The sequence below is a fragment of the Conger conger genome, chromosome 2 (genome assembly GCF_963514075.1).
Source record: "Conger conger chromosome 2, fConCon1.1, whole genome shotgun sequence".
Classification (NCBI taxonomy): domain Eukaryota; kingdom Metazoa; phylum Chordata; class Actinopteri; order Anguilliformes; family Congridae; genus Conger; species Conger conger.
Genome location: NC_083761.1, coordinates 75,199,526 through 75,214,554, shown reverse-complemented (window position 1 = coordinate 75,214,554; position 15,029 = coordinate 75,199,526). Strand labels below are relative to the sequence as shown.

Here is a 15,029-nt window from a genome sequence, read left to right as displayed (position 1 = left end):
GAAAGAAGGAAATGAGAGGGAGTGAAAGAGGGAGAAGAGAATAGATAAAATAGCTGATAAACGAGTCTGTGTGTTCACCACCCACACTAAGTGGAGAAGCAGCCCTGTGAGACTAACTGCCGAACTGTAAATCACAGCATCACCAGGGTCCTCCAACATTACACTGTACTCTCCCTCTACGTCACAAACACCACCTCTCTCTTACACACCTCCATCACAAACACCACCACATTCTACCTCTTCTCTACACGCCTCTGTCAAAAAAGATGGATCTCTACCACAGCCTGTCACGTCACATCACTCTTCCCTAAAACACTTCCTTCACATCACAGAGGTCAACGGTCAAGGTCATGGAGTCCTCTGGGTTTCACACTTCCTGCTCCTAACGTTATGGCCAAGTTTCTTTTTGCTGAATCTACACACATACGCTGTCCTGACCGTTTCGCCGAGAGTCCCCGGTGACATTTGGGGTATGGGGGGGGGGGGAGCCTGGAGGCCGCAGACACCCCTGATGTGTGTTTGCGCTTCCTGTCACCTGACTGTGGGCGTAAAGCTCCGCCTCGCACTCCTTCCCCAGGACGCACACGATGAAAGCTCACATTTCAACTGCAGTTCCCCTGATGTGCATTCAGTAAAACCAAGCAATTACAGTCAACTGTCGGTAGGGGCAGCATACAATCAGTGGGGTACAGTCTGTAGGGTATAATCAGAGGGGTACAGTCTGTAGGGTATAATCAGTGGGGTACAGTCTGTAGGGTATAATCAGAGGGGTACAGTCTGTAGGGTATAATCAGCGGAGTACAGTCTGTAGGGTATAATCAGAGGGGTACAGTCTGTAGGGTATAATCAGAGGGGTACAGTCTGTAGGGTATAATCAGAGGGGTACAGTCTGTAGGGTATAATCAGTAGGGTACAGTCTGTAGGGTATAATAAGTGGGGTACAGTCTGTAGGGTATAATCAGTAGGGTACAGTCTGTAGGGTATAATAAGTGGGGTACAGTCTGTAGGGTATAATCAGTAGGGTACAGTCTGTAGGGTATAATCTGTGGAGTACAGACAGGGGAGACAAAGTGCCTGGGAAATCACGGTGGAGGCCCTATCTGTCAGTGGCTCATGGGGAGCGGAGCTTTTCCAAGGTCTTGCATAAGGGACGGGATCTGCCGAGGTGCACCAAAACGCCGATCCCACCATGGAACACTCACACTGGCTCTACACTCACAGACAGTCACAAACTCCCATCCCACCATGGAACACTCACATTGGCTCTACACTCACAGACAGTCACAAACTCCCATCCCACCATGGAACACTCACACTGGCTCTACACTCACAGACAGTCACAAACGCCCATCCCACCATGGACTACTCACACTGGCTCGCACACTCACAGACAGTCACAAACGCCCATCCCACCATGGAACACTCACACTGGCTGGAACACTCACACTGGCTCGCACACTCACAGACAGTCACAAACGCCCATCCCACCATGGAACACTCACAGACAGTCACAAACGCCCATCCCACCATGGAACACTCACACTGGCTCGCACACTCACAGACAGTCACAAACGCCCATCCCACCATGGAACACTCACACTGGCTCGCACACTCACAGACAGTCACAAACGCCCATCCCACCATGGAACACTCACAGACAGTCACAAACGCCCATCCCACCATGGAACACTCACGCTGGCTCGCACACTCACAGACAGTCACAAACGCCCATCCCACCACGGAACACTCACAGACAGTCACAAACGCCCATCCCACCATGGACTACTCACACTGGCTCGCACACTCACAGACAGTCACAAACGCCCATCCCACCACGGAACACTCACAGACAGTCACAAACGCCCATCCCACCATGGAACACTCACACTGGCTCGCACACTCACAGACAGTCACAAACGCCCATCCCACCATGGAACACTCACACTGGCTCGCACACTCACAGACAGTCACAAACGCCCATCCCACCATGGAACACTCACACTGGCTCGCACACTCACAGACAGTCACAAACGCCCATCCCACCATGGAACACTCACACTGGCTCGCACACTCACAGACAGTCACAAACGCCCATCCCACCATGGAACACTCACAGACAGCCACAAACGCCCATCCCACCATGGAACACTCACGCTGGCTCGCACACTCACAGACAGTCACAAACGCCCATCCCACCATGGAACACTCACACTGGCTCGCACACTCACAGACGGTCACAAACGCCCATCCCACCATGGAACACTCACGCTGGCTCGCACACTCACAGACAGTCACAAACGCCCATCCCACCATGGAACACTCACGCTGGCTCGCACACTCACAGACAGCCACAAACGACCATGCTCAAATGCACGCACATACACACGCATGCATGGGGTAGCTGGCACTGCACTATTAACAGGGACACACACCCCATTGTAAGACGACAGGGCGGGGCTCTGCGAGGCCCAGCCCAAACCATTCACGGGACAGACGAGAGGAATCCCAAACCCCAAACACAGACGTCTGGGAAGAGCGCAGAACACCGCAGCATTTATCCGCAACACATGCAGGGAGCCAGAGAGAGAGAGCAAGAGAGAGCGAGAGAGAGAGAGAGAGAGAGAGAGAGGCGGGCAAGAGAGAGAGAGAGAGAGAGAGAGAGAGAGAGGAGAGGCAGAGAGAGAGAGAGAGAGAGAGAGAGAGAGAGGAGAGGCAGAGAGATGGAGCGAGAGAGGCAGAGAGATAGCAAGAGAGAGAGAAGGAGAGATCGAGAGAGATGGAGAGAGATCAAGAGAGGCAGAGATAGATGGAGAGAGAGGCAGAGACATAGCAAGAGGGAGTGAGAGAGAGAGTGAGAGAGAGATAGTGAGAGAGAGAGAGCGACATTAACAAAGCAAACTTCCCTCCACGCTGTAGAAAGAGAAACAGGCCCGGAGCGGGATTGTGCAGCCGGCCGGGGCGGGGCGAGCGGTGGGTCGCTGAGGGACGCGGCCTCATCAGAGACTGGAGACCACGGCGGAACGCACCATTCCAGAGGAGCGGGGGTCGCCAGATGTGCAGCATCTCCCCCAGCTTACATCACACTCACGGCTCCCTGATCATCCAAGAAGCCACTTAAAAGCCTCTTAAAGGACCTTTAATACGACCCGAAACGAGCTTCCGATCAATTCTCTAGGCCATGCAGCCAACTCAATCCTGACTGAGGCACGCTGCAAAACAGCGCCCCCTCTGGTCAGCTGGCAAACTCCAATCTGCCTATGGCAGCTAGTCCTACATAATGTGGCCAAGCTATGCAACAAGATAAACACATAAACATCCAGAGCATGAAAACACAAGAATACATTTTTTTAATGTCCTGATGTCCAGGAGGAATTGACCTTTAACGAATTATCACCTATATTGCCATGTTCTGACAGAACTGAAAAATCTCCATTCAAGTCCTGCTTTTAAACAAGCAACCTAGAAACAAATCAGATGACAAACAAAAAATAAACAACTACATTTGGGCAGACAGTCACATAAACACAATGCATTTCACAGAAATATGATTTTATTGCATAAATGCCAATAGACCTTTGGTGTCTCGGTGGCGCAGCCTGTAGAGCACTGACCACATGCCCATTGCGAGCCGCGACGTTGGCGGTTCGAATCCGACCGTCGACAATTTGTCGCATGTCTTCCCCTCTCTCTCGCTCCCATTCTTCCTGTCTCTCTGTACTATACTGTCCAATAAAGCTGAAAAAGGCCTAAAAAAAATCTTTAAATAAAAAAATAAATGCCAATAGACCGCACAGCTGATAAACACAAAATAAAGGACAGCTATGTGTCAGAGCACAACACTGAGGAATCTGGAAGTGCTTCAGGTTTTCCTCCATCAACATCAGGGGGCATGGCTTCAGGCCAGATTAAGTCATACCCTTCCCTGCTAATTGTTTCCTTCAGCTCGAAACACCCCCAACCTCCCTCTGCCAGCGACCTCCCCCCTCGCCTTACCCAACCTCACTAATTAGTTTTAATAAAAACTCCAATTGGTCCAGTAAACCCCTCATTAAGCCGTTTTTACAGAATTAATTCAGGAGGGACGGGGGTCAAAGGTCAAAGGGGAGGGACTAATGCACAGCAGCTGGACCGCAATGGAACACTCCGGGCCTTTAGAGGTTAGGCCCCGCCTACACTTCCCAGCTGCCTGGCAACCGGACTGCCGTGACAACCAGGAAAGCAGATAGATGGCCTCCACCAGGAGAACTCTCGGAACAAACAGGACACCCAAAATGTAATACAAGGGAGAATCTCAACCAGGAAAGCTATGAGAGTGCATGTGTGCCAGATGCAAGTACACCATAACTACCCCCCCAGCCCATAATCATTGACCACTACAGAACACTGGGGACCCAACCCACTTTGAACTCTTAGCCTTTACATTTTTTTGGGAACATTTTTGTAACTTCTTTGGAAAGAACAGGCCTCTCATAAAATATGTTAATATAAGAAGGGGGGATCATACTCACCAAAAGAATACCTGGAAAAGAAAAGAGAGAAGGAGAAAGAAAAATTAGGCAATAATTAAGTACGATATTTAACACAAGACAGAATGAATATTTCCACACAGTCTGACAGCTGCTGCAGTGAGTTCCAACAAATCACCCTGCTTTAATTGATCCAATTAGGTGATGATCTCATGCATTTACACGGGTTCAGTTCCCAAGATGCACTGCAGTCTAAAAGTGTACAAGGAAAACATTTAGCCATCAGCTTTAATTCATCATTCCATTTTAGAAGGGGCCAAAAAGGACAGACTAGAGACATCGAAACCTCACACTAGCATACTACTCATACTAAATCTCAGGCTGATTCTCATTGAAATGTAGTACGAGTAAGTAAGTATGTAATTTCGCACTACAAGCATAATTGGGGCCATAATCTAGTGTGCACACTGGCATGTGCCAGGAATTCAGTTTGGCACCCCAGCTATAATGGCCTACTAAGAGAAAAAAACATTATGTTCCCCATGTGTCAACCAGAATCATCCACATTTAAGTGTCCTTTTTCGGGTACAAATTTGACAGTAGTTGAATTAACTCCACTTGGTCCAACTTAGTTATACGAGACGTACACGGGCCTTGCAACAGGCAGCGCTATTGTGTCGTAGTGCTGCAGTGAGCCAGTTTCACAGGAGCAACAGGTCATTTCAAACCTCAGGACTGGCTGCTGTACTGCAAGCGGGTGCGAATTTGTGCACGTACTTCAGCGGCCAAGCATTTCAGCATGACTGCATTTCAGCGAGCGTGAATTTGAGTGTGTGAGCGTTGGGCGGCCGAACCCAGCCTCACAGTCATTACCACTTTAACGCCATTAAACGCATTTTCCCAAATTAAGGCGCCGAGCTGTTTTAAACCTACTACACCCGACCATGATTACTTCATCAAATAAAGAGACCGTGGAGCATGTCACGAGAGCCGTCTGAAAACACAGGAAAATAAAGGCACTCTGAAGATAGCAGGCAAAATAACATGTAAATAGTTATTTTATATGCAAAAGGCTATGATTATGAGTGTGCGCATGTGCATTAACTCCTACATGAGAGAATGACTGCCAAAAAAAAACAGGCAGAAACGATCTCAGAGCAAAGTGCAGATACAGCTTGAGGGGGGGTTTGTCCCTATCTGCCCCCCCCCCCCCCCCCCGCCGCCGCCGCCATTACTGTCATCAACCCCAGCACCCCCCCCAGACCCCCAGAACACAACACAGAGCCGGCAACTCTACAGCACTGTTTTCATTTACAACCATTCTGACTGACCCCCCCTCACCACAGCCCAGAACCCACTAACCGCATGGCTGCTAGTGAAACCGGCTGTCACACGATGTCACCCCTTTCTCTCCGTCTGTCTTTGAATAAAAATACATCCCCAAATGACATGACCAAGCTCAGTCTTCTCAATGATTATCTTAGCAAAATGTCTCATACTGAAATGGTGGGCAGTGTAGAGTCTCATACTGAAATGGTGGGTAGTGTGGAGTTGCATACTGAAATGGTGGGCAGCGTGGATTCTCATACTGAAATGGTGGGCAGAGTGAAGTCTCTCATACTGAAATGGTGGGCCGTGTGGATTCTCATACTGAAATGTAGGGCAGTGTTGCATCTCATGCTGAAATAGTGGGCAATGTTGAGTCTCTCATACTGAAATGGTGGGCAGTGAGGAGTCTCCTACTGAAATAGTTGGCAGTGTGGAGTCTCCTACTGAAATGTTGGGCAGTCAGGATTTTCTCACTCATAGTGTGAATTAAATATAATTTGAGTGTGTGTGTGTGTGTTTCTTCTTAATCACATGTGCGTTTGTAACTACAGTGCAGTAAATGGGTCAATTAATTATTACAAGAAGTAAGCCTGCAGCCCAGTGCCAAACATGCATGATGTTCATTAATTGCTTTCCATTCGTCTAATTTGTCCAAACCTATAACTTATCTCAGTGTACTTTTATTGCTTAAGCCCATGTTATTTTTAAACGTTTGATTTTACTGCTGTTGTCCCTCCTTAATATATGGCTATAATTACTTGCACATGCTACTATGAGGCTGTGGAGGTGACATTTTCTCCTAAATGATTTAGATCATATGGGTGCAGAGCTCCCATTTCTCCAATGAGGGAAAATAAAAAACACTGTTCATAACTGTAAACTGTAGAACGTGCTTTACACATGTGTGTGGGTGTGAGAGAGAGAGAGAGAGAGAGGGAGGGTGAGAGACGGAGGGAGGGAGAGAGGGAGGGTGAGAAAGAAGGAGGGAGAGAGAGAGAGGGAGAGTGAGAGAGGGGGTGAGAGAGGGTGAGAGAGAATGAGAGAGGGAGAGAGGGAGAGAGAAAATGAGGGAGGGAGGAAGAGGGAGAGAGGGAGAGAGAGAGAAGGAGGGACAGAGGGAGAGAGAGAGAGAGAGAGAGAGAGAGAGGGAGGGAGAGAGAAGGTGAGAGAGAGGATGAGAAAGGGTGAGAGAGAACGAGAGAAAGAGGGAAAAGAGAGACTGAGAAAGAGAGAGAAGGAGGGAGAGGGAGAGAGAGAGAATGTAATTACTTAGGTTAAGCTCCACAAGAAATTTGAATTCTGGAGTGTAAGAACTGAAAGAGGAAACACGCAGGGCTTTTTTTGCCATAAAATGACAAATCTATACTGAAATTAGAATTTGAAGTACTATTTGAATCAGTAATTGAACCAATGGTCCTATATGAGAGTGATGTGTGAGAGGCACTTGCAAATCGAAATTTTGCTAAATGGGACGAATACTCAATTGAAACTCAGCATGTAGAGTTCTGTAATCTGTAATCTTACATCAATGCATGCAAAGCAGAATTTTGCCGATATCCATTATTAATCAGAACTAAACATTTTAAAACCAAAAAAACCTTCAAAGCCCTGAATTGAAGAGTTCAGCAAAGAAAATAGTCCCCTCTATCAGCTGGTCCTGGGGCTGCTTGCACCATCTGTGAATAAGTAAGAACTAAGCCTAGTTGCAACATAAATAAATGACAACTTAGGCACTACTAAAATAAAACATGTTGCACCACACAGCATAATTAGAATGTAACCCTGAGTAAAAACTAAATATTTACACAAGCCGTTCACCAGGAACAACAGCGGAATTAATAACGTTTCAACAGCAGAGCGATTTGAATATATTCTAGAATTGCTTGGAACCATGCCTTCTCCAATGTTACGAGTATAGCCAGGTTGAAGATATTGCTGTAAATGCCTTAGTTTGGTAGAAAAAGGCACAGGTTTCTTCATTTATAGCCATTTATGGAAACTGAGTGGTGCAGTGCACATGACGCCATATTGGTAGCTGTGGTTACAGATTAAGTCTGTTCCCTATCATACAGTTCACTGATTTGAAGGGCTTACACGCCAATAGGTTTTGAGTTGGTTGCAACCAAATTTAGTTGTGCGAGCTTTACATTCCAACATAAGGGAGAACTTACAAAAAGCTGATACAACCCTACCCTGACGCTTAGTTCTCTCACCAAAACTAACAGCCCACAGCCCCAGGACCAGGACCTTGCTACAAAGTCAACTGGAGTCAACCAAATTAGAACCTATCAAAAGCTGAATCACCCACTGGGAGACACGAATACAAAATAAAATGCAGTGCTACCTGGCTGAAAAAAAGCCGGTAACTACCTTGATAAAGTACGGACTCAGCAGGCCCCGCCATTGAGAAAGGCCGCCACTGAAAACCAGGGCTACCTGTCGAGTCACGGCGTTAACACTACTCTCGGAGGGAGGGGGAGACAGAGCTGGGGGTTCTCGATTAGTTTTTATTTCTACGTATTATCCTCTTATGCAGCTTGGTACATTTACGAAGGTTGACCAAGGAACCAACCATGGTACCACTTGTGGGATTTGAACCTGGGACCTTTTGATTATAAACAGGGTCGTCGTTTTTTTCTAAAGCACATGACCCACAGGGACTTAGTGTTTCATTAAAATTAATATACTTTTGGAGTCCCCATAGACAGTGGATTAGCACAATCACCTGCTTATTCACACAATTATTAGCTAATTGTAGTCCTCATGAATATACACTCCAATAGATTTATTTTATAATTATGCGTGTGTGTATGTGCACTTAAGGCTGCAAGGCTTATGTGTGCACATGAGAGTGTATAAGCATGCAGTTTGTAAATGTGTGAATGAGTGTGTACATGAGTGTGCAGTTTGTACATGTGTATGAGTGTGCAGTTTGTACACGTGTACACATGAGTATGAGTGTGCAGTTTGTACACGTGTATGAGTGTGCAGTTTGTACATGTGTACACCTGAGTATGAGTGTGCAGTTTGTACACGTGTATGAGTGTGCAGTTTGTACACGTGTACACATGAGTATGAGTGTGCAGTTTGTACACGTGTATGAGTGTGCAGTTTGTACATGTGTACACATGAGTATGAGTGTGCAGTTTGTACACGTGTACACATGCGTATGAGTGTGTGTGTTTGTACATGTGTACACATGAGTATGAGTGTGCAGTTTGTACACATGTATGAGTGTGCAGTTTGTACATGTGTACACATTAGTATGAGTGTGCAGTTTGTACACGTGTACACATGAGTATGAGTGTGCAGTTTGTACACGTGTACACATGCGCATGAGTGTGCAGTTTGTACACATGTATGAGTGTGCAGTTTGTACATGTGTACACATTAGTATGAGTGTGCAGTTTGTACACGTGTACACATGCGCATGAGTGTGCAGTTTGTACACGTGTACACATGCGCATGAGTGTGCAGTTTGTACACGTGTATGAGTGTGCAGTTTGTACATGTGTACACATTAGTATGAGTGTGCAGTTTGTACACGTGTACACATGCGCATGAGTGTGCAGTTTGTACACGTGTACACATGCGCATGAGTGTGCAGTTTGTACACGTGTACACATGCGCATGAGTGTGCAGTTTGTACACGTGTATGAGTGTGCAGTTTGTACATGTGTACACATGAGTATGAGTGTGCAGTTTGTACACGTGTACACATGAGTATGAGTGTGCAGTTTGTACACGTGTACACATGCGCATGAGTGTGCAGTTTGTACACATGTATGAGTGTGCAGTTTGTACACGTGTACACATGAGTATGAGTGTGCAGTTTGTACACGTGTACACATGCGCATGAGTGTGCAGTTTGTACACGTGTACACATGCGCATGAGTGTGCAGTTTGTACACGTGTACACATGCGTATGAGTGTGCAGTTTGTACACGTGTACACATGCGCATGAGTGTGCAGTTTGTACACGTGTACACATGCGCATGAGTGTGCAGTTTGTACACGTGTACACATGCGCATGAGTGTGCAGTTTGTACACATGTACACATGCGCATGAGTGTGCAGTTTGTACACGTGTACACATGCGCATGAGTGTGCAGTTTGTACACGTGTACACATGAGTATGAGTGTGCAGTTTGTACACGTGTACACATGCGCATGAGTGTGCAGTTTTACATGCGTTTGCCCGGCGCTCACCAGATCTGCCCCACGCTGACCAGGGAGTGGTAGAGCAGCCAGAGCAGGGCCATGATGAGCATGTTGGCGCGGCCGGTCAGCAGCACCGCCCCGGAGAGCAGCAGTCCCAGCAGGGCCAGCCCGTCCAGGTTCAGGTCCATGTCCGACCAGTCCAGGAACCACAGGAGCGTGGGGGTGTAGGCCAGGGCCGACGTGTCGATCCTCCCCCCCACATAGCGCTTGACGCTGCGCAGGTACTCCTCACTGGGGGTCAGGCCTCGCTCTCCAATCAGCTGCTTGTTCTGGTTGTAGGCCACGGCAAACGCCACGACTGTGGAGAAGAGACAGAGCGGTAACCAGGTTGTGTGAACAGACCACGCTGCGGGTTTATGAAAGGTTTATTCTGTTGGTTATATATTAGCTACACATAGTATCAGTTGTGACACTGACTTGTCTCTGTTTATTGTGCATTTCCCTTTTATGCACTTATGTGAGTCTTATGTGAACTCTGCATAAGAGTGTCTGCTAAATGTCGAAACGTGAACATAAATGTATCTACTTTTAAAATGGTAACCACATTAGGATGGAAGGCAGAACAGGAAGCCCACACTACCAGTCAGCTCTCCAATCTCCCCCCCAGCCCGCCCATACGCGAGTCTCCTGCTCCTGCACGACAACCTATTTCATCAGTGTTTCAGTCACTTTCCCCAGCGTTTCAGTCACTTTCCCCAGCGTTTCAGTCACTTTCCCCAGCGTTTCAGTCACTTCCTCTGCATGTCACAGCCTCACAGGGAAAAGAGAGCTCGCCTTGGACCGCCGCCTATTAGCACAGACTCACCGACTTAGCAATACTGCCACTGCACAGACACAGTCAGGTTCACACTAACACCACAGAGTCATACCCCGAATCCTGATAAAATGAGAGGGAGAGAGGGAAAGAGAGACGAGAGGGAGAGGGAGAGGAAGAGTTCCCTCACGTGTCACCCTTACCTTCTGTTCCTCCACAGCCCTGAGGAGCCAGCAGGACATTTTATGAGTAGCAGAGCTGTGCGTTCTCATCCCTTTTCCCTCAAAGGCCAAACGCCCCCACAGCCTCCCCCTCCCAAACCAACCAGGTGAGGTCGGTTCCCGGGGTCAGCCCCTCAGCAGGGCTCCTACCGCCCACGACAGCCCTCGGTCCCACACTGTGCCACCTGCACAACACTGCCCAACCTTTTCTCCCACACCAGAGACGGAGAGAGGAAGAGAGGGCGAGGGAGAGACAGAGAGAGAAAGAGACGGGGTGGGGGGGGTGATAAAAATCGACCTGCAACACCAACGCAGCCGTAACAAAGCCAGTGATTGATTCTGTCTGATCTCCCTCCCTCTCCCTCTCTCTTTTAGCCACCAGCACAAAGGCATTAATGGGGCCTATTTTATCAGAGAGAGAGAGCGAGAGTGAATGAGAGAGAGAGGGAGAGAAAGGGAGGGAGGCAGAGAGAGAGGGAGAGAGGGAGGCAGAGGGGGAGAGGGGGAGAGGGGGAGAGGGAGAGAGAGAGAGAGATAGAGAGCAGTGCCGTTTACTGCCCTGAACAAACGGGCCACTGTCAGGGGAGTCCACTTCCTTTTTTTTTAGAGTGAGGAGACCTGCGGAGACCAGCTAACAAAAGAGCCTTCACACACACACACACATACCCACCACCACCCCCCCTCCCCAGCCACACGACCGCCGTCACATCAAAAGCTCACTGGGCCTTTTGTGGTCACACAATGAGACCGTTCTTACGCCTCTTGTACAGGACGTGCCTACACACGCTGGGGCGACTCGAAATTTCAGGTCGGGGGGAGGCAGGGGTGGGGGTTGGTCTAAGCACCGCCCATGCCCCCACACCCCCGTAGCATCAACCTTGAAATTATTAATTGGTTCACATTTTACACAACATCCCTTTAGCAGAGAGTCTTATCTGGATAAAAATTTAATAATAGTAATAATAATTGCACTTATGATGACTATATGTTTAGAACAACATTTCATGTGTATTTTACTAGCTATGGATGTGATACTTTAACTTGTGGAAGAACCTATGCACTTGTAAGTCGCTTTGGATTAAAAGCGTCTGCCAAATGACTAAAATGTAAAATTTAAAAATGTTAAATGGATATTCTTCAGCAATAATACAGAATAGCAAATGTTTCTTAATGTCCAATCATCTATACAGAAGAATACTTTCTGAAGAAATTGAGGTAAAGCGTGCTGTTCAATGGCATAACAGCGGAGCCCAAACTCTCCAACCACTAAGCTTCAAGTCCTGCCTGGTGCCCAAACAATTACACTACACTGCAAGCCCTGCCTGGAACAATTACACTACACTGCAAGCACTGCCTGGAACAATTACACTACACTGCAAGCCCTGCCTGGAACAATTACACTACACTGCAAGCCCTGCCTGGTTCCCTAACAAGTGCACTACACCGTAAGTCCTGCCCGGTGCCCTAACAATGACACTACACTGCAAGTCCTGTCTGGTGCCCTAACAATTACACTACACTTCAAGCCCTGCCTGGTTCCCTAACAATTGCACTATACCACAAGTCCACAATGCAACTGGCTGACTGATTCTTTGATTGACTGATTCTTTCATCCATTCATTGACAAGGTCTTACATGCAAGTGTCAATTTCAATTGAATTTCATTGTAACTTCCACTGAATGACTGCTTCTTTTTATAAGGAGAGTGGGAGAGTAAAATGTTCAGCATCAAATCAACTCTCAGAGAGTATACAAGACCCTGACAGGACTCACATGCACTCTGTTAGAGCTGAATTAACACTAGATATATTACTGTGGGGCTTTATTCAGTCAGACAGGGGGGAGACAGAGAGGGTTACGGATAGATAGGGTCAGGCCACAGACTGGGTAATGGCATGGGTGACTTGTGGCTTGAAAGTTGGCAGTGCTATGGACTGTGCCAGAGCGGACCTGGGTCAAATACGTAATTAGATTCCATTTAAATACTTTTCTGGGCTCGATTTAGTTTGCCTGGTGCAATTGAGCCAACCAGGCAGACCAGAAGCGGGCCAGTTTGCACTTTCATTTCATATTTAACTTACTTCACTTTATTTTGTATTGTATATGTTCCAGCGCACCAGACAAGGTCAGTAAAGAGTAGAAAGTATTTGAATCCAAAACATTGATGTATTTGACCCAGGTCTGCGTCTTTTTGATCTTGTCCAACAACACAGCAGTATATTTCTGTGAATCACATTACTGTACGATTGGAGTCCTGCGTACAGGATTCTTTTATTTGCTTACATGTAATCGCATGACTGATGCTTGTTTACAGTGCTGTGACTACTGTGCTGAAAGTTGTGTAAAATCGCTATCATATTGAGAACCTCCAAAACAATTCATTTAACAGAAGCATCAATCAACACAAAATCCATCCATCCATCCATTATCTTAACCCGCTTATCCTGAACAGGCTCGCAGGGGGGCTGGAGCCTATCCCAGCATATATTGGAATACACCCTGGACAGGTTGCCAGTCCATCGAAGGGCACAATTTAGACTCTCCAATCAGCCTAACCTGCATCTCTTTGGACTGTGGGAGGAAACCGGAGTACCCGGAGGAAACTCCCGCAGACACAGGGAGAACATGCAAACTCCACACAGAGAGGCCCCGGACGACGGGGATTCGAACCCAGGACCTCCTAGCTGTGAGGCGGCAGTGCTACCCACTGCGCCATCCATGCCGCCTCAACACAAAATAATGAATATTATTTCCAACTCTCCTCCTCAATGAAAAGACTTCTCAGCAATCTGCTCAGAAATCAACAACTTCTCTGTAATCACTGGAACCCAGTGTAGACAACCCCACTACAAGAGTTAGGACAACTATGTAAGAATGTCTCAGACGCCGTCTGTTATAGACTAGGAGTCAAAAGCAGTGTTAGAACAATCGTTGCTGTGTAGTTGTTACTGCTCATATCCGTTTGCTTGAAACAGTGGATTATCATAAACATATGCACGCCATTAACAATGCACGCCATGCCAATGTGGGCTACCACGAGAACACTGTGGCGGCTATGCATCTCTGCACAGCACTACGCAGGACCCCGGACTACAGAATCCAATTGAATTAGGCAAAAGGATTATCGACTCAGAGGCCGATGGCTCGTATGGGTTTAACTACCTATTGAGCGATTTATATTTAATATGACTTTAGAAATTGTTCATCGAGAGAAAATGTAATATTGCCTTGTAGTTACCGATGAAGATAGAACTAGTCAAAGCCGCAGGAAGGTGCCGTTGCAACATTTATATATGTAATAGCCAACTTTCTAAAGGTCCTCCATGCATGCTTTGCTTTTCATCCAATAAACAACCCCCTAAAGTTATTATAGGCCTATGACGTGGCATATTGTTAAATGCATTTAGTAAATGTATTATTCAGTCATCTGCGTTCCCGTTTCAGGCTATTTGAAAATATAATTTGCAATAAACTTGAATCAGACTAGTAATGGAACAGAATGAACTCACAGTAAATAAAAGCAATGGACCGTAGCAGTACGATTCGTGTCAGCCAGAACGTCCCGGATTGCAAATTGACAGCACCCGGTTTGCCATATTTAGTTTCTACTTCTTCGCCGTTTGTGTCATTACTGTCGTCGGTGGGTTTTGTGGTCGGTTTAACTGTATCAGTCCTTCTTTTCCTCAAAGCATTTCCATCGGTTTCCATGTTCTGCATGGACGCGGCCATCTTGGCTGCTGTCACTGCGCAGACTCAGTGGGCTGCTAGCACACAGGTCGTTCTGTCATTGGGTTCTTTCTCGTGCCGCAACAGACAGCGGATTTTTTCGAATTCCCCTGTGAGAAATACTTGTAGCCTATATCTTAAATAATAAAAGCTACGAAGAAACCCCTGTCCATAGATTTTGTTCAAATTAAATGTCATGCGTATTTTACCAAGTAGCCTATCTAGTGATGTTGCTGTATTGTTATTTTAATACGCCTTTGGGTGTGTCTGTTGATTATACGGTTCCAAAATGTGTCATTTTTATGAATTATA

The 15,029-nt window shown here is 46.9% G+C and overlaps 1 protein-coding gene across 1 annotated transcript in view; it reads right to left on the bottom strand.

Annotated features, from left to right (window-relative positions):
* The window catches only part of lmf1 (lipase maturation factor 1), a 55,545-nt gene extending 40,802 nt beyond the window's left edge, over window positions 1-14,743 (bottom strand). The window contains exons 1-3 of the mRNA XM_061231125.1: window positions 14,501-14,743; window positions 10,005-10,314; window positions 4,509-4,519 (exon numbers count right to left, since the gene is read on the bottom strand). Coding sequence (XP_061087109.1) covers window positions 4,509-4,519; window positions 10,005-10,314; window positions 14,501-14,720 — 541 coding nt within the window. The 5' untranslated portion in view covers window positions 14,721-14,743. The remainder of the gene's footprint in view (window positions 1-4,508; window positions 4,520-10,004; window positions 10,315-14,500) is intronic.
* Between the last annotated feature and the right edge of the window lie 286 nt (window positions 14,744-15,029).